Source organism: Sceloporus occidentalis, unplaced genomic scaffold (genome assembly GCF_023333645.1).
Source record: "Sceloporus occidentalis isolate IW3139 unplaced genomic scaffold, rSceOcc1.0.p SCAF_5, whole genome shotgun sequence".
NCBI lineage: Eukaryota > Metazoa > Chordata > Lepidosauria > Squamata > Phrynosomatidae > Sceloporus > Sceloporus occidentalis.
This window is the reverse complement of record NW_028316985.1, coordinates 38688381-38709224: the sequence shown is the minus strand read 5'-3', so window position 1 is coordinate 38709224 and position 20844 is coordinate 38688381. Positions and strand designations below refer to the sequence as shown.

At 41.2% G+C, this 20844-nt stretch overlaps 1 protein-coding gene across 4 annotated transcripts; it reads right to left on the bottom strand.

The window, feature by feature from the left end:
* Positions 1-50: 50 nt before the first annotated feature.
* On the bottom strand, positions 51-19689 carry SERHL2 (serine hydrolase like 2). 4 transcript variants are annotated; one of them, XM_089523763.1, is made up of 14 exons: positions 19474-19689; positions 15890-16039; positions 15666-15779; positions 14790-14810; positions 11400-11441; positions 9758-9777; positions 9361-9435; positions 8569-8652; positions 6637-6749; positions 3682-3761; positions 3166-3200; positions 2318-2394; positions 1852-1945; positions 51-991 (listed from the first exon to the last, which is right to left on the bottom strand). In XM_089523763.1, exons 1-14 carry the CDS (start codon positions 19478-19480, stop codon positions 872-874), a joined length of 1032 nt encoding a protein of 343 aa, XP_089379889.1. In that variant the 5' UTR covers positions 19481-19689; the 3' UTR covers positions 51-871. The 4 variants fall into 4 exon arrangements, with proteins under 4 accessions (XP_089379889.1, XP_089379891.1, XP_089379890.1 ...); XM_089523765.1 differs by lacking the exon at positions 8569-8652; XM_089523764.1 differs by lacking the exon at positions 14790-14810.
* Positions 19690-20844: the final 1155 nt, after the last annotated feature.

Below are 20844 nucleotides of genomic sequence, written 5' to 3'. Positions count from 1 at the left end.
AAGCATTTTATTATAATTTCAGGAACAGACTTCTCACTGCAAAGACGCTGAAGAGTTGCAGGCTATGACAGCACCTGCTTTTATTTGCTACATTAGCTCAAGGGCCATCAACTTTATTACACTTGTAAGCACATTTGGAAATCAGAGATCCTGATAGACCATCATCACAAAATATCTGTCATCAAAATGTCTTTTGGCATAAAGATCAAGAAATATGCGTAAGAAATTGAATCTGAATCCCACATACCAAACCACTTATTTAATCCTAAATAGCACAGAATGAAATATATACAGACAGCCTCTATCAGCCAGTATCAACTCCTTCCAGTAACCTTGTTTTTCCCCCGCCATCACACTGGGTTTGGCATGGCCCATCTTTCCTCTTCACCCATCTCATTGCTAAGTGGGATTTAACTTAAACCAGCATGAATAGCTAAAAACATTTATTTGGTTAATAACTGGTCTGTGTAGACCCAATTTGCTTGTTTGTAGGAACTATACTAGAAGTTTATATATATGAATCATTTAGTACCCAGCTCACCATAATCCTTCTTAAATCAAATATAGGCACCAAGAAAGAACTGCAACTCACTTAACCATTTAGTAAGGATTTTTTAAAAAGCTGTTTGCATGGGCATATTGTTGTTGGATAAAAACACCAGTAGAGCTGCTTCTACCAGAAGGCACATTCTTGGCAATAGTAACTACAATACCATTATTTCTTCTATCTCACAAGACTCTTGCCTACCTATAAGTTATTCTGTGCAAACTAGGACAGCTTTTATTCCTGCAGACAAATGAGCAGCAATAGCCTCTCTCAGTCAGGTCTGGTTCTTCACATGACATCTTACTGCTCTTAAGATGATGTTTGTTACAGCTTTGCTTTGAGGTTTTGATTGTTATTTAAAAAGGTGCTGACTATCCCAGCCACAACTTCTGGCTCATTGAGGTGGACAAAGTGATTACCAGAAACTTCAGCATACTGAAAATGCTAAAGACAAAAAAGAACACAGTAAGAAACATACTACAGAAGAGAAAAACAAGAACTATCAGATAATAAAAACAATACTGCTAATAAATGTAACTGCTGCAATTCTGTATCATATACTTAGCTATATAAGCTAAGTAGTCTCTTCCAGCCTGATTCCACGGTCCTCACTTAGCGGACAGCAACCACTGCAGGCAACTGGGGTCTGTTCTGCTAATCAGAAAACAGTTTATTGTCATTTCCACCCCCTTCCATGGGCAACCTCTGGTGTGACAGAAGCAGGGTTCTTGCCACAATTCACTCTCACACCAGAGATTTCTTGTGGGGTGTGTAGAAATGTCAGCTGCTTTGCATTCATAACCGTCTTAGTGAATTCTAACCAGTGTTTACAGAGTGTATATGTTGCCCTATAATTAAGTTCTCTATGCCACAAATTAAAAGATAATATGGGTGGGTAGGTGGGTTATAAACCAACAGTATCAGAAGAAAATTCGGCATTCTAAAATGTAAACATAAACTGGATCTAGATTCATTTAATTTACTCATTTATGACCTGCCTTTCTCCCAACATGACCTACACACCTGTTACAACAGCCATGAAAGCCTATTATTTTGTAAGTGAAGTGAATTCTATACCCCACATCAAGTATTCTGCAATTAAAATGGTGAGGTAGACCTAGTTGTTGTGTTCCTTCAAGCTGTACCACTTCACCACTCTGGCTCTTGAGATAGACCTAATCCTACCTTTATATCTGCCCCATGATACATACTTAATAAAGTGGAAGTACAGGCTTAAATAATTATGCTAATAATGGTGGGACAGTGGCTAGTGGTGTCCTCAGTTCTTCAAAGCTTGCACTCACCTCTTTTCTTGAGGCCCTGAATGCTTCCTGGATAATCACACTGTACTCAGAAAGGTGCTCTGGGGATTGTTTTGTAAAGATCCCATCTTGTGCTCTAGGAAGAAAACTTAAAAGTTTTAGATGTTTTCTGGTTTTGAGTAAGAACAGAAGAAATTAAGGAAATTGCATACTATAATTGTATTAATATGCGTGTGGGATCAGCTGTAGACATTACATTCAAAGGACACCTATATTTAGCCTTCTAATTGGTGGTGTTGATGAAGGACAAACTAGATTGGAACATGTGACCAGACTGATACTAGAAAGCTGCAACAATAATCAGTTCAATATAATTCCTATCTCCTTTAATGCACTTCTACAGTGAAGCAATCTTCATTCAGCCATACTCTTGGGATAGGCTAGGGCAGCACAATAGCTCCTTCCTTTCAGGCAGAAAAGCAACAATCATTAACTGTATGTCACTTACATGATCATCAATACATCGGCCTGGATTTTTTTCACATAGTTCACCTGGTATTCTATATGAGTAGGATGGGAAGTGTGCTATACATGGAAGATAAAATGGCAAAGTAAAACAAGATAAAATTAGTTAATATTCTGTTTTTCTAATTTACCGGATTTCTTGTAGAGCCAACCCAAAGCTTCACAGAGTGTATGTGTCCCTCTTACATGATACAGTGGCTGAAAAAGTCGACTTAATGTATCCTGGTTTGCTAACAAGGTATTTGAAAGACCCCAGGTAGTTCTGTGGTTTTATGGAAGAAGCCAGCAGGGAACAGAGAAAATGAGCTTTAAAAACCCTTGAACTGGCTTTGGGACAAGTCACTGGTAGAATAGATGGCTGTTGTGAGCAGTAGTAACGAATCCACTGCTATTGTATACCTTGTGTCCCCATGTGAGAATAATAACTGATATGTGACTCAACACTGTCCCTCCTCACCCTGTACTGCAATAGATTAATGTGGGAAAGAAGGGTTTGGCAGGGGTGGGGAGCTTGTTCAAATGGATCCAACATGCTCTATCATACACACGGGCACATTTTTTCATCCTCTTGATTTACAGTTGAAAAACCGATTTGTTTTCAAAACAAGGGGTAGTCCTCTCCCCCTCCCCCCCCCCCCCAAATCCTATCCCTTCTTTTGCCCTGAAAAGAGACTCTGCAAAATGAAGTGGGCTTGCATTCATATCCAGTTTTGTTTTAGGATCCAGGTGCAGTCCGCTGCAGCAATAGAGAACTGTCTCTTGGGCTCACAGGGCCCTGGCCACATTTCCTTCAAGTAAGACACAGGAATAAAAAACTAAAGCAGAGCTTACCGAGAGGAGTCGAATGTCTCTGTTGTAAACCAAACCTACAGAAAAAGTGGAATTAAATTATGAGGAATTTGACCTGAAGCAAAGTTTTTTGAATAAGGAAGTTTTAAATCTTAAGTGGGAAACTGGACCAAAAGTTAAGAGGCTTCAAATCAGAAGGGAAAATTTATCTTCTAGTCCCTGCAGCAGATCAACAGATCCAAACCAGAGCTTGGAAAAGTTCTTCCTTTGGACTACAACTTCCAGAATCTCCACCCACCAGCTATTGTGGCTGAGGGCTTTTGCGAGTTGTCCATAAATCCCCCCCCCAAGCTTTAGGCAGTCAAACCATTGGTCAGCTGGCCTAACACTAAAATGGACAGCAGTCTCAGGCAGTAATTTTACAACCATCTTAGTAGGGATATTCTAATTAAGGATGGCAGCTTTAAACTTTGGATCTCGTACATGTGAAACAGATACCCTTTTCACTTCACTCGATACCTAGTTCAAAATGGTCACTTCACTGGAGTGACTTCTTACCTCCTGGCACTTTAGTAGCCCCTCGCTCCAGCAGTATCTTTCCACTTTCTTCTGTTAAGTCATTATTTGCCTCCAGTAACCTAGGAAAGTCAAAGGGAAACATGCACAAGTTTGTCACTGAAAAAATGCTGAGACTACCATTTCCCCATACAACCAGCTATATGGTTCTACTGTTTTTAATTTTTGGCTTTTCCTCTGACATATTTGCAACTCCTCCCTTATTTTGTTTTATCCTGCAATGTGCTGTGTCTCCTCCATTCTACAAGTCATAGAATACAGCTGGGTTCACAAACTCATGGTGGGCAAGAATTCCCCAAGTCCCCACTTAAATCATTTTACATCTTTTAATATTTATGGCATTTTAAGATATCGTGTTTAACAGCAGGTTTTTAACTTCATTTTGTTTTAGCCTTGTTGTAAACCACCTTGGGCCTCGTATCAGGAGAAGAGAAGGATATAAAACTAAAGTAGAATTTTGAGAATAAATTTCCAACTTTTAGACAGAAACAAATTATTTCCGAAATAGGAGACTTTTTAATGAAATATTTAAGTTCCGAATACAATTTTCCTGCTTGTTATGCGTTTTACTTGCCAGGCAGTTGAATAATTGTTAGATTAATATCCTGCATTTTTATAAAAATTGGGATTCTTGGAACAAAGTTCAAAATTAGATACAAATAAAATCACAAAAAGATACAATGCTGAAAACTAAGCAACGGATAGTATTAAAAGACAACTGAATTAAAAGCAACTGCCTGATCAATAAAAGAGTACAGTAACCACCTGATAAAAGCCCCTTCCTCAGCAATTATCAAAGCTCACTTGAATAAGGAGGTTTGTTTCAGGACAGCAGCCTAATCAAAACTGATAAAACCTACTTTGGACTGCAGCTTCCAGACTCCCCTGATAGTAGCCATGTTGGCAGGAAGATTCTGAGAGCTTTCATTTGTTGCTGGTTTACTGATGGAAATGCAATGTGAAAACTTAATAGGCCTTTGACTATGATTTAGCAGGAATCACCCCTACAGCAATGGATTACGACTCTGGAGACCAGGGTTCAAATCTCTGTTTGGCCATGGAAACCTATTGGGTGACCTTGGGCAAGTCACATTCTAATCCTCAGAGGAAGGCACATCTTGCCAAGAAAAGCCCACCACAGGTTCACTTTTGTTGTTGCTGTAGTGTACCTTTAAATTGTTTCCAGTTTATGGCAACCCTAAAGTCACTCTATCACAATGACTTCCCTTTGCCTTCCTCTAGGGCTGAGAGAATGTAACTTGCCCAAGATCACCCAATGGATTTCCATGACTGATCAGGGATTCAAACCCTGGTCTCCAGAGTTGCAACCCAACCCTCAAACCACTCCTCAAAATTGGCCCTCTTAGGTTTGCCTTAAGACCCCTGTAAGTCAAAAATTACTAGAAGGCACACAACAACAACAACTAACCTTCTGCATGTTTAAACTGCCATTTTCTTTAGGAAAATATACAAGCTTGGTATGTGTGTGTGTGTTGTGTCTTCAAGTCACCTGCTGACTTCTGGCAACCTCAAAAATTTCTTTATTACATTTCACCTGAAACACATCCTACAGTTACACAGCACAAATTGTTCCAGTGTGGACAGAGGGAGCTAGATCTTTTATGTCTTTGCCTGAAAGCTGTGGAGAGCTTGAAAATGTTGCTTTTTTGGGCATTTTTTGCCAGAATGTCCCAATCAATATGGCTAATAACTTTTCCAAGTCTGTTCCATATAATCCAAAGAAGTGAAGTAGCCAAATCTGTGAATCCTCAGACAGAAATGTCTTTTGGCAGGACAGGAACCAATGACAATTCTAGTTCCAAGTTCTGGCTTGTCATTCTGGGAGATGTAGTCAAAACAGTTAATTTCTTCTAGCTCTGATTGTGACTTGTAAATACAAGATCCAAGGAAAAAACATTTCATCTAAATGTTAGGAAGACCTTCCTGATGGTAAGAACTGCCCAACAGTGGAATAGATGTCAGAGGGTGGTAGATTCTCCTTCTTTGGAAATCTTCAAATAGAGTTGGATGACCATCTTTCAGGAGTGTGTTGCTTCATAGCAAGCTGGTCTCAATGGCCTTTGTGGTCCCTTTTAACCTTTATGTGTGTAACTGGAGTTGCAGGGGAGGAGGAGTTTGTGACTCGTTTCATGAAGTACAGTTTTCAAAATCCTTTCTGTACCCCATGCTGAGGAGTAGCACATGTTAGAATCATAGAATCATAGAATAATAGAGCTGGAAGAGACTGCAAGGGCCATCCAGTCCAACCCCATTCTGCCATGCAGGAAATCCAAATCAAAGCATCCCCGACAGATGGCCATCCAACTTCTGTTTAAAGACCTTCAAGGAGGGAGATTCCACTACACTCCAAGGGAGTGTGCTCCACTGTCAGACAGCCCTTCCTGTCAGGAAGTCTTCCTAATGTTGAGGTGGAATCTCTTTTCCTGGAGCTTGCATCCATTGTTCCGGGTCCTAGTCTCTGGAGCAGCAGAAAACAAGCTTGCTCCCTCCTCAATATGACATCCCTTCAAATATTTAAACAGGGCTATCATATCACCTCTTAACCTTCTCTTCTCCAGGCTAAACATCCCCAGCTCCCTAAGTCGCTCCTCGTAGAGCATGGCTTTCAGACCCTTCACCATTTTAGTCGCTCTACTTTGGACATGCTTCAGTTTCTCCACATCCTTTTTAAATTGTGGTGCCCAGAACTGGACACAATATTCCAGGTGGGGCCTGACCAGAGCAGAACATAGTGGCACTATTACTTGGTAACCAATGGTAAACCAAGTGGCTGACTCTTTGGAATCTGCTGCTTTGAGATTCCAAAGAGTCAGCCACTTGGTTTGCCATTGGTTCAACACTGCACGTTTGGATACCGTCACATTCCAGGACAAAGCTTGGGCATCAGGCATTGGAGCATCCAAGGAATAAACTCACCTCTGAAGTGCCTTTTCAGAGCTGCGCACTCTAAGGGCCTGGTGTTGTTTGCCATCAACATTCAGCAGATTATCAATTACTATCCGGTGACCATATAGTATTTTCTCCCACTCCTATAAGAAGAAGCCATCATCATCATCATCATCATCATCATCATCATCATCATCACCACCACCACCACCACCACCCCACTACTACTACTAATACAGTGGGCCTTCCTTATCAACGGACTTGCCATCTGTGGATTCCAACATCCATAGACAGCATCCCCTGGTTGTCCCCAATGGAACCAGACTCTGGGCTCAGCCTTGCCTAGGAGGACACTGACATCGGCACCGTCTTCATCCCCCCTCCTCTTCAGGGGATCTGGGGATTCCCAGTGTGGAGCGACTGGGCAGGAGCTCCACGGTCTGGGTGGCTGTGGGAGGCTCCTCAGGGCAAACCAGGTGCCTTCCCCATGGTGGCCAGGCTCCTTGTGGGTCAAAACCACCAAAGGACAGAGGGAGGGTATGAGGCCAGCCCAGCAGGATCCCCAGGGGAGAGGAGGGGAGAGAGGTTGTCTTGATCCCGTCTGCCCAGAAAATGCCAAGGAGGTGGGAGACTTCAGGTAAGCCACCTGCTATTTGCAGACAACAGGAGCCTACCTGAAGTCCCATGCAGGTGCCGTCATTAGGGACAATGGGAGTTGAGCATCCACAGATTTTGGTCTATGCCGGTGGGGGGGGGGGGTTCAGAATGGATCCCCCACAGATAGCAAGGTCCCACTGTATTATTTATTTTACTTATATTCTGAGAGCGACTTATAATTTAAAAGAACAGTACAATTAAAAACATACAAAAGTGAGCATTAAAATAGAATCAGACTATTACAATATTAAAACAGATCACTCATTAAAATAATAAAATACAGTTTAAAAAGATAAAATTGCTGAAAAACAGCTGGAAAGCATTTCCCAGGGTAGCTCTGACACCATATTCATTTTCCCAAAATGCCTCTGGATTCCACATGGCAGTTAAAAAAGATTGTAGGTAACTGCAGGCTGATGCTTTGCCGAGTACTAAAAAAGTTATAGTATTGTCATTTCTTATCAAAGGGATAAAGTGGGGCTGGTGGCGAGGGAACAGTAGGGAGCCAAAAGTAGGGTTTGGTTAGAGTGCAGGGAGGTAGTGTGAGGTAAGACAGAAAGGGGGATATGCATTTGAGATTAATGGATGCACAGCTAGGTGTCTGTGAATGGAGAGGGAAAGAGATGGTGCGATTTTAAAAGGATTTGTGTATAATAAATTTAGAGGATTCTTTGTGAAAACGGATTAGCTTACCTTTCTATAAATTTGATATTTTGTTGGAGAAGAGAGTCACAGTTTCAAAGGAGTCTATTTTTATTTTGTGTCTTAGACCTCACCTCAGCCTTCTACTTACAGTTTGATCAAGGTCCATGTTTTATGCCTTTATCAGCTTGTCCTTCTATGAAATGCATGTTTTGTTGCAGCAGTAAATATTTTGATAGGGTGAACTATGGTAGCATTTTTAATGAATCTCCTTGCCCCAGAAAGTCCTGTGACTGTGCCAACAACACTTTTTCCGGATGTTCCTATGAAATCAAAGGGACTTGGGATCCATTTATGAAGCTGAGAGTGAATGTAGGGACCAAGCATTCCTTCACTGCCCCTCCACATACACACACTAACATGGCAGTTTTGCTGCAAAGATCCTAGATTGTATTAAAAGGAAGAACTCCCTGTTACTCCCAAACCAGCTTAATGTTGGCCAAAATACCACCATCATCATATCTTGACTTATTCTTTTGGGGAACTCTGGCCTAATGCAATCCAGTATCTTCCAGAGTAATGGAACAACAGCATTAGGAGCCATACAAAGGGGCGACACCAACTGAACCCCATTGTTCAATGCTCAGATACTTTGAACCTCACCTCTAAATTTGATATGTCATCTCTAGTGATGGATCGGGAGCTTGCTTTCTGTTTCCTAGATGCTTCTGGGCCTTTGTGATAACCCTGCCAACAAGAGAATCAATGAACAATGATACAAAGTAGCAGCTTTTATGGGGACAATGTCTGTCATTCCTAGGAACTATAACAAATTACCTAATTTATGAATTCTATATTTTGGTCTGCACAACAAAAAATATTGGACAGTTCTGCCTTAGAGTAGTGAAAAGGATATTACTGCTGCAACAAAAGGATCATTCACTTGGTTAACTTTTGGGGCAAATGGCCTAAAGTCCATATAGTAAGCCAGTTGTGCCTGCCCAAATCCCATGGAAGGCAGCTCACACCAACAGCTTGCCATGTAGAGATCAATCCATACTGTTGCAGCCACCCATACAATATAAGTTCCGAATGTCAATACAGGTGCTGCTTGCCCTTTTGTCTTGCAAGGTCACATTTCTTCATGCTCTACATGTAACATGAAGTGGATCTATTTCTAAGCATTTGAGCCAAAGGCTCATTATGCTGCTTGCCCCATTGAAAATGCAACCTGCACATGGCAAAAAGGACAGAGTTATTTTTCTTTATTCACTTGCCAAGTATCACCATCTTACAAAACAGGGCAGAGGTGAAGTCTCCTCCCATCTGCCCTATCCCAGGATCAGCCTCTTGTACAAGGATAAGCCCTTTCACTGGAGCAACAAGATTCATAATTTCTTCATGTCATATCTCTCAAATATGCTACTGAGTCAGAGAAAGGCTTTAGAATTCAACCTGAGGTGATGGGTAAAAGCCACACGACTCCACCAGGATCAGCTTGTCCACCAGTTCAGGGAAAACACATGCAAACTAGGAGAGAAAGAGAGAGGACATTTAATTCCTTTATTGCAAGAATAAATGCCATTTCCACCACTTCTGTCCCTGAAATAGGCAATTCATATTGCCCTTTGAATTTGCTTCAAAAGGAAATTATGTTCTAAGGAGAAAAAAACCTTCCCCCCCCCCCTAAAAAATAATTCTAAAGAGCAAACGTTGACTTTGCCATTTTATATAAGGGAAACAATTTTACTACACTATTGTATATAATGGTATTTAAGCAGCCACAGATTTTGGTATCCATAGGGGTCCTGGAACCAAAACCCAGTGGATGCCAAGGGTCCACTGTACTTACCATGCCTGCAACAGTTCCACCTATATAAAGGAAAAAGAAATGGGTTTAATATGAATTTAGAACCAAAGCCCCTGCCTGTATTATTAATCCTGGCAGCAGCTGCCTCCTTTGCAGCCCTCTCTGGCCCATTCACACTACATTCCTACTGTCCCCAAATATACTTGCTGTTGTTTGCCGGGGGGGGGGGCACAGAAAAACCCGCTTAACCCAGTGTATTTGACACTGGGCCCTTAAGTGCAGCTTTTTTTAAAGAGCCACAATGATTGGCATCTTTGGTAGTGTGATTAAGCTGTTAAATTGATTTGGATCGTGCTGCATCATTCCTGGAAATGGAGGTGCCTCCAGTTTAAACTGAAATGGTGGCAAGCGTGAATGGCAACAAGGTTAAAATGCCATGGAGAGATTTGGAAATGGAATACCAATCTGGTATTGCATCACTGTGGAGATCCAAATCAAAAAAGTAAGTGTGAATGTTCCTTCTCTCACTAACTCCTCAGGTCTTGTGCAGGGAGACACAATTGAACCACTCCTGACAAGTGGTAATCCAGCCTCTTATTTAAAAATCTCCAAAGAAGAAGGTTCCATCACATCTGAGGCAGTGGTTTCTGGTGTCAAACAATTTTTTTTTGTATGACAGCTCCAGAAACCCAAGGGATTTTGGCAGCTGCAGTCAAAACAAAACAGCCCTGCATGTAATATATTGACATTGCTTATTGGTAATGTGAAGTTATTAAGAATATATTTTGATGTTACTTGTTAAGGCAAGTGGTCTTGTAAAAACTGTCATCTTAAAGGCAAAAGAAGGAATATACCATACATATTATAAGTCAACCTCATGTATAAGTCGAGGGCAGGTTTGGAGGCGGAAATTATAGATTTTGCCATAAGTCGAGGATAAAACTTGGAGGCTCCATCAGTGTGTGTGTTTGTCCTTCACTCCTTAGGCAGGGGGTGGGAGAGGGACCATGTTTGTTTTAAAGCAATCAGTCACCCAGGACTCTTTCTGCTTGGTGCAAGAGAGAAATAAATTGTTCTGCTGACTGCATGGGAAAATCTGAAAGAGCTGCTATCACATTATCTTATAGACCCCTAAATAAGTCAACCTGGGATTTTGGGGTCAATTTTTGGGCATAAATTTCTCCACTTATAGACTGTAAGCAATTGTAATAAAGTAAGCCAATTGTAATAAAATTACTACCTTGGATCCTGCATAGGGAGAAGGACAGGATATAAATCAAATCAAGCAAACAAGCTAAACACACAAGAGTAGAAACTAACTGGTTATGACAGAAAGAAATCAGTTTGCTATGTATTTTAATGGATGAAATAATAATTTTGTATCTGTGAAACTACAGTGGTCCCTTGCCTTACGCGGGGATCCATTCCAGACCTCACCGCGTATGGCAGATACCACCTATGCTTGAGCCCCATTGAGCATAATGGGGCTTGTGCTTGTGGTGTGCCATTCAGGAAATGGCACGGGGCTTTCAGTGTAAGCTGAAAGCCACGTAAAAGGCACCTGCGTATGATGCCAGCGCACTATACATACTGAAATTACTTTCTCAAAATTTTGTTGGATGTTAATCATTTACTACTGTATTTAAAAACAAATCAAGTTATTCTTAGAGAAAGAATCACTTACCCATACTGTGACCCATGAGGCTAAACCGATTCCATTTCAGTGCTAAAAAGAAATATGCAGAGAACTTAAGTGTCTGAGTTAATACACAATAGCATAGTTACCACATGTTTCACTGAGGAAGCATTGGCCAAATGCTAATGTTTGCCCACACTGTCCAAACCAGAGCTTGGAAAAATGATTTTTTTGATCTGCAGTTCTCAGAATCTCTGAACCAGCTTTGCAATTCTGGAAACAATGTCCGTGCTCCGTTCCAGACTTTAGCCTGCCACAAATAAAAAGAGACTCTTTTTTTCACTTAAGAAAAATTACTGGAAAACTCTCATACACACTCACACACCATACGCGTGCGTGCATGTGTGTATGCTGGCAACAGAAAGAAGACAAGCTCCATGTGCTGCTAAAATGGATGAACAATTTTTATTCTTTTACATTTCAACCTATAGAAAAATAGGCCTTCTTCAGGGGCTAAAAACAAACAAATACAGATATATTATAAATACCAGAAAAGATAGGAAAACACTAAATAAATCATATCCCATATAAATATAAAATTACATTATTTTGCATATCAAAACCTTAGGCGGGTTACAGACCACCATTTAGTACGTAATGAATACGTACTAGGGTTAGGAAGGGGCGGTGCTTCCGCACCCCCCTAACCCTAGTACGTATTCTGTACGTACAATATGGTGGCGGCTGTTCCACACGGCCGCCGCCATATTTACGTATCGGACGCTGTGCATCCGCACGTGTTGCAGCGTCTATGACATCACGAGTCCGCCCCATTTTGGAGCTTCTTTTTTGCTCTGTAACGGAGCTGCGCGGTTTGGCTGCAGCGGCTCCCTTACGGAGCAAACAGCTGCGGCGGCAGATCGCCGCAAAGCGGCGGTTTATAACCCGCCATACATACCTTTCAGCATCCCTGAAGATGTCAACACTTGAAGCATTAGTAAGATTTGGGCCCAAAACAGATGGGCCAAATAAACTGGTTTCTGGCTGCGTTCAGGGTGTAGTGTTTAGAGGATGATGCATGGCCTGAGTGCGGCCAGAAACTGCACTGAGGCCACATCTTTTACAAAGAACCAGACCAAAAAGGAGTGGTAAAATACCACTCCTTTTGCCAGCCTGGTTCAAAACTGTGGCAATGGCTTGGATCCGGGCTGGGTGTGTGCAGTTACTGTGGTCCCACCATGAATTGTGTCCAAGTTGCCATGGTCTGCTTTATTGGGCCCATCTGTTTTGGCCCAGAGTCTACTTTTTTGATACTTATACATATTCCAGATAATAATTACAAAGCAGAACCCATAATATGTGCTGAAATCATTCATAAGGATGTCTTATGCAATCTATCAGAGCAATCTCTCAGCTAGATATATTACGATATAAATATTCTATAATGTTTTTATATTCAGGATTGTAAACCCAGATCCTCATTCAGACCCAGTGGAACCAGAGATTTCAATGTTAGAATTCATTTCATCTCCCTTTTTCCTTCAAAACATTTTCCTTATTATTTTTTAAAAATCTATTATCCAGAAATGATAATCTAATGGAGAATGCTGCATTTCTTCAAAATGAGAAGGGAATGCTAGAAATTACAGTACAAATACAACTGAAAGCCCAAAAATACCCCATCTCTGGTTTACAGCCAATAAAGTTATCAGTTCTTGCAGCCACTGTGCACTCTGCCTAATTTTGGATTTTTTAAAAAATATTTTATTTTATTCATAGACTCATAAGGTCCATCCGGTCCAATCCCCTGCCATAGAGGAATACACAATCAAGGCACTCCCAACAGATGGTCATCCAGTCTATTAAAAAACTTCCAAAGGAGGACGCTACACTCCAAGGGAGCGTGTTTTACTGGCGAGCAGCTTTTACTATCAAAAAGTTTTTCCTAATATTGAGGTGGAATCTTTTCCCTGTAGCTTCAATCCATTGTTCCAGGCCCTAGTCTCTGGAGCAACAGAATACAAGCTTATCTCTTGATCAAAATGACATCCTTTCAAATATTTAAACATAGGCACCATTCCCACTCACCCATTTGCCTGGATGGAACTGGGCAGATCTGGGTCCCCACATCTCGAATCTCCTCAGAAGCAAGTGCCCACTATCTTTTACCTCAATCAGGTTAATTTACCCCTCTGAAGTTCACATTTGTGGTACCAGTTTAAAATGAAGGCTCCTTTGGTGTCAATCAAATTCACTTCTGCTTTCGTCAAAGGTGACGTTTCCTACAGCAATTGGCCAACCGAATAGGTGCTTTCTCCCCTCCTTTTTTAAAAACAACAACCTGGTGACAGTGTGTGCATATTCTGTCAAATTTAAAAACCTCCAGGTGCATGTGTGTGTTGTGTGTATTTGGGTCATTACAGATTATGGCAACCCTAAAACGACCTCATCTTGGGGTTTTCTTGGCAAGATTGGTTCCAAGGAGATTTGCCATTGCCTTTCCCCTGAGGCTGAGAGAGTGTGACTCCCCCAAAGTCATGGGTTTCCACAGCCTTCCAGCCTCCTGCCTCCCACTCGCTTGCAGTCCAATGCTACCTCCGAAGCACTTGCCTCCTCCTCATGCATCCTCTTCCCGTCACAACAACAACAACAACAACAATAATAATTCCTCACCCCAAATGCCATGTCTGCATCCTCTTGCTTTGCTTTCCCTCTGATTGCCACCCCAAAATGTCATCTATCCTTCCCTCCTCTTTGGATCTCCTTGCCCTGCCTCTGTTTTCAACCCCAAAATGCAATCTATCCTCACCTCAGAATGACATATCTGCATCCTCTTGCTTTGCCACCCCAGAATGTCTCAGATACACATACAACAACAACAACAACAATAATAATTCATCACCTTGGAATTCCATCTCTGCATCCTCTTGCTTTCCCTCATTGCCACCCCAAATGCCTTACAATGCGCATATGTAGCAAAAGCATTCTGTATCAATTTGCCAAATTGAAAGAGAAACATTTGTAACATTCGCATTGTAGCATTCGCATATAAAAATAATTTTTAAAAAAGCCTCTTGCAAAGTGCGGTGCCGTGCCGGGAGCAAGCAAATGAAAGGGAAATGTAGCACAAGCAGACACATTCTATCTATACAGTGGAACCTCGCCATACACGGGGGATCCGTTCCGGATCCCGCCGCGTATGGCGATTTCCGCCTATGCTCAAGCCCCATTATAAACAACGGGGCTCGTGCACGGCGGTGCGGAGGTGCGCAGGGCGCAATGGGCGTGCGCGCGGCGCAACAGGTGTGCACGCCCATTCAACTGAATGGGACCCGCCGCCCCTTATTCCCCGCGCGCGCCCAGTGGCTTGAGCGTGTACGCTCAAAGCCGCTTATTAAAAGGCCGCGTATGCAGAGGCCCCACTGTATATGTATCTACCTGTAGAAGTATTTGCATAGTCTGTCAAAAATAAAAATACAAAAAAGAGAGAGTGAAGGCATGTTCCATTCTCTGCCCTCCCTCTGACCTAATTCCCTCCCCTGAACTTGACCCTTCGTCCTGCTCCTTCTTCCTCCTCCTCCTCCACCGATTCTGCCCTTCATGGGAGCCTTCCTCCGGCTCCTTCCTCCTCCTCCTTCACCCCGATGAAGAGGAGGCATGTTCTGCCTTCTGCCCTCCCTCTGACCTAAATCGCTCCCCTGAACTTGACTCGAACATGACCAGGGCCACGTTCACATTTGCCGGGACCCGGGTTTTCTGGAAAGATACAGGTAAAACTCAGCTTTCAAAAGACCCGTGCCAAGGGGCATTTGCCCCTGAATGGGTGTGAAAGCCTCATTTCGCTTGTGGAAGAATCGGGGCCAATATGAACTTCCCGTGGCTAATCCAGTTTCTGAACCGGGGTAAAAAGTAGTCTGAATGGCCCCATAGTTATCATGCCACCTCTTAGCATTCTCTTCCCAAAACTAAACATACTCGGCTCCCTAAGGCGCTCTTCATAGGTCATGGTTTCCTGACCTTTCACCATTTTGGTTGCCCTCCTTTGAACACCCTCCAACTTGTCAATATCCCAAATATAATCAGCCTTCTGGTTCTCAAAAAAATTCAGGAGGGTCTAAAACATTAGATAAGGGCTTTTCCATTTGGATTTAATAAGTGGAATGAAGAGGCAAGGCCAAGTGGAAATAGGAGGCTAATCCCTGGCTCATCTGATCTGAAGTGAACCTATCTGACTAAAAGCCAAAACTAATATAGATTCAGAATAATGAGAAGCTCTGACTTTCCACATGCTACAGGCAACTGCAATGAACTCACCTGCTGCTACTCTGCGCACATCGCTCACGTGGTCTATTAAGTAGTATGGACACCCAGCTGGCCGGTGGGATGACAGGCCATGACCTGCAAAATCTAGTGCCATGTAATAGCAGTCTGAAAGAGATTAAGGGAGAAAGGATCAAATCCTATATCTGTCCACACTTTGGTGAAAGAGAGATCTATTTTGAAGCATAAATTAGAGTAGATATTAACCATTGACCCACCTTTAGAGAGTAAGGGGATTAGTTTGCTGAAAGTGTTGGCGTTGTCCAGCCAACCGTGCAAACAGAGTACAGGTCGGCCTTGGGGAGAACCCCATGCCTTAGCTGCAATGTGGCCCCAGGGGACCAGGAACTTCAGCTCCGAGACCAAGCCTGAAAGGAAAAGAAACCATCATCCTAAGAAGTTTCTGTCATGCTGTTCTTCCAAGAGCCACCTTCTGGTACTGTAAGTAAGAAGACCTTGCTTGTGTCCTGTGACGAACTGTACTCAGATGCAGGACAACAAATAAATCCTGTCCCCTCCTTTCAAGTTACCAGCACAGATACAAGAGGCATTGCAGGAAGCGCACCTGTCGCCTTCCTTGCAGCAAGCAGAAAAATTGAAAATGCTGTACTTTGAAATGCTGTTTGTTCTTCTGAGCAGAATAGTTCACAAGACTCACTGCTCTAAGCCATGCTTGTTAATTAAACCTTATTAGTGATTTCTCTTTTTAAAAATGTATATTTACAAGATATGTGCACAAATATTCATCCAATCAACTAAATATAAAATGATTATTTCAGTACAAAAGAAAAAATACTGTCTATTGTGTGAAGCTGTTCCTAAAATTCAGTAAATTTATCCAGTTGAGCCATATCCAACTCTATAGCTTTTAATGAGTTTCTATTACTATGTGTAAGTACATAGAATAAATACATTCTAGAATTTTTTTTTATTCTCCCCAGGTTTTCTTGGCAGAAGAAAAGGAAAGAGAAGAAGGAGAAAAAACAAGAGCTAGGGAAATGAGAAAAGGGAAGATTTGGGAAATAAATGGTTCCCGAACTTTCTTTTCCAGTAACAGTAGCTCAGTAACATTCTTCTTCCTCTCAAATAGTTCATATCAGCCGTATTTGCATTCCAGGGCACTGCTTCTGCACACACTAATCCTGTGTATTGCCTTGGAGCAGGCATTAACTGCAAAACTGTGAAAATCCCCTTCAGCCTGACGGAAGGACTTTGAACTGGAAGTCACATTGGCTTCTGTCCTGTCAAGGCCTTACAGGTGTGTTCACACCAATTCTTTGGGTTACAGGTGACACAGTGAGATCCAATTTCACAAGATTGCCGGGTGAAATAAAGGATGGAGCCTTTACGGTTGGTAGAAGAAGGAATTTTAACTGATGTTGTCATGCAAACGAGACTTGGTGCAATTTCCTTTCTTACACACCCATTAGGGACAGGAACTCTTTCCCATATTTCACCTGCAAACCTAGATTTCACAGAAGTGTAAAGTTACAAAGTACACACATACAAAGGTCAAAGAAGGGAAATGCTGCTTGCTGAGCAAAGAAATTTTCCCGGTACAAGCCTGAGGCCATTCAGATCAAGAAAGTGAACAATGTCCAGCAGCCATTGCATAGCAATAGCAAGTACAATTCTATACCACTTATCAGTGCACTTAAGCACTCTCTAAGTGGTTTAGAAAGTGTAAACTAATTGCCCCCAACAAGCTGGGTACTCATTGTAGCAGAAGGATGCCAGGCTGAGTCGAGCCTGAGTCCCTGGCTAGTATTGAACTCACAATCTTGTGGAAAACATCCAGGGATAGATGTGTTGGTCATATAGAAATTCCAGTAACAATAAAGATCCACCAAACAGTGATACCTTTATTGGGCCAAACAAAATGCACACTATACATGTTGCAAGCTTTCAAAGCTTCACTGGCTTCTTCATCAGGCAAGGTGTTACAAACCAAACAGGAGAAAAAAAATTGAAGATGTTAATCACAACCTTGTGGTTTATGAGTAAGTAGCTGCAGTACAGGCATTTAATCACAGTGCCCCCAGGGCTCTTGCATATTCTGGGGAAAACCAATGGCCCTCCTTTCTCTTGATAGAGAAGGCTCAATATCGAAAAATGGCGGGTGTCTCAAAAACTAGGGGCGAGATGGGTTACATCCTATGCTAACCCTCTGCCATTAGGCCTTCCCCTCCAGTGTGATGCAAATCAGGTCTGTCGTTGCCACTTGCTGAACACACTTTCTAATCGATTCTTGTCAAAAGAACCACAAAAAAACAACAACTAATGTTTAAAAAGAATACTTTTGTTTACATTTGTCTCGCTTCAAAGCAAGTCTGAACGATTGCAGTCACATCTGAAACCGTTTCCAGTGTGAACGGGGCACATATAAAGTAATCAGTAAGTCGCTTCTAATCATAGTGGGAACGGAGAGTCTGACTCTTAGTGTTTTTCTCAAATGAGACAATTTTAACAAATAACTATACAAAGTGCTAAAAATAAATGAGCAAAGACACAGGTGTATTAAGGTTAATATTGTACTATTGTTATAATATTTATACGATTGATATTGTTAATACAGGTTGAAACTTCCTTATCTGGAATTCCAAAATATTCCAAAAACCCAACCTTTTCTTGCAATGTGTTTTGTGTATAAGTTGAACAGATGGTAAGATGCAGCCTTTGCCAATTGAGAACCATTCTGTTTCTACATATTCTGTTCTAACAGAAGTCTCTTGTCCTAAGTACAAGTTTCTCAGCAGGATTATCAAATGTGGTGGGACTTCCATGTCTCTAACATGTCCTTGTTCCATAGCTTTTCATGATGTATGTAGTCAATGACTTTGCTATAGTTTTGCTAGCTATACTGTTGCCCCAGAGCTCTCTGACAGAGAAGGCTAAGGCCTGTTACAGACTGCCAAAATAAAGCTGCTTCAGGTCTCTTTGAAATGATGGATGCATCCTAAGAATCCAGAAGCTGCACCAAAGCTGCCCTCCAGTGCTTAGGAATGGAGTGTGGCTTTGTCACGACCTCCGGACTCTTGGGACCCATGCATCATTTAAATAGCATACCTCCAAAGAGACCCAAAGCAGCTTTATTTTGGCAGTCTGTAACAGGCCTAAAGGTCTCAGAAAACTACAGCTCCCAGGATTCCCTAGCATTCAGCCTACTCTCAAAATGGACTATTTCTGCAGTGTGTTTTGGACCTAAATCTGCTTCACCAGATGCATCCAATGACTTCACTCCATGCGTTTGATGAAGTAGACTTAGGTCCAAAACACACTGCAGAAATAATCCAGTTTGAGGTCACTTTAACTCACTTGGCTGAGTGCTGGGGGATCCTGGGAATTGTAGTTCATTGTGGCCCCAGAGCTCTTTCTGACAGAGAAGGCTAAATGTCTCACAAAACTATTATTATTATTATTATTATTATTATTATTTATTAAGCTTCATTTATAGAGCGCTATACATTTACACAGCGCTGTACCTACAATCAGTTAAGACAGAATAAAAATAGAACAAAATAAATAAAATAGAATAAAACAAACATAAAATAAAATAGAGCTGCCTAAGGCGTGCATTGTACTAAAACAATTCAACACAATACATATTTAATACATCTTAACATATAAGGAATAAAATAGAGCAAGCAATAACAACAACAACAACAAGAAGAAGAAAAACTGCAACCACAACAGCAGTCTAGACAACCACACAGGGATCTCATTCTGGAAGTGGTGAAAGCAGAAAAGAGGGGGATAATAGTAGGTAGAGCAAAGCCAAGCGAGGACCAAGGAAGGGCCTGACCTGCCATTAGGGCTGCTATTGCTGCTCTCCCCGGCCGGGACGCGACCCAGAGGAAGCCGCCTTTAAGCCTCCGGGGAAGAAGAGCACTCTCCTCTTCTTCTTCCGCCCCTTTCCCCTCCGATGGCGCCGGAAGGCTGGGGCCATGGAGGAGCCCCTTCCCGGCAACCGCCAAAGCCAAGGCGCCTCAGGGAGGGAGGCAGGGAGGGAGGGAAGCCCTTTTGGACCAGAGGAAGGGCAACAAGGGAAGAAAGAAGGAAGGAAGGAAGGAAGGAAAGCCCAGACTGTGGCTGCTTTCTGCTCAGAGGAGGAGGAAGGCGCCACAAAATGGAGGACATGGCCAAACAAAAGCTCCAAACACTCCTAGGAAGAGAAAGGCCTCCCACTCGGCTTCATATAGATCTCATATATATATATATACACACACACACGAAGCCTGAACAACCTCATTCATTCATATATATATATATATATATATATATGTATTCTAATATATATATATATATATATATGTAATATTATCTGACATATATATATTATAATATATATACTTTTATATATAATATATATATTAATATATATTAACATATATATATATAATATACAGTACATATAGTATATATATATAATATATATAATATATATATACTAGATTATATATATATATATATATATATATATATATATATATATATGAGGTCGTTTTTGTGTGACTTCAAGTCGTTTTCGACTTATGGAGACCCAAGCATGGCTTTTTTCTTATTTATTTTATATTGATTATCTTAATTTGTCTCCCTTTTTCTTTTCTTTTTTTTAAAAGGGTTTTAAACTTTTAAATTTTAATACTGTAATGTTTTTAACTGTTTGAATTATTTAATCGTATTTTAAACTTGTATTTTGGCATGTTTTATAGTGTTTTAACTTGAACTGTTTTAGATTTGTTTTTTGTTTTCTATTTCCACCCCTCCTTTTTAATTTTCTTTTACTACACAGTACATAGTGCAGATTGTACCATCCCTATTTCATCATGTGCCTTTCTTCCCTCTCTCCCATAAACAGCCTTTTGAGGAAATCCGTTCCAGTTAAATTAACAATCATTATCGGAGATATGGAAAATATCATTCGTTATATTTTCCACTTCTTCATACCCCATTTTACCTTCCACTTTCTTAATCACAATTTCCCATTGATCTGTTTTAGATTTCTAAGCTGCTTTGAGTCCCTATCTATACTGGGAGGAAAACTGGATATAAATAAACATAATAATAATAATAATAATAATAATAATAATAATTTTCTTGGCAAGTTTCTTTAAAGGATTTTTTTTGCAACCCTATCATGGGGTTTTCTTATTTATTTTATTGATTATTATAT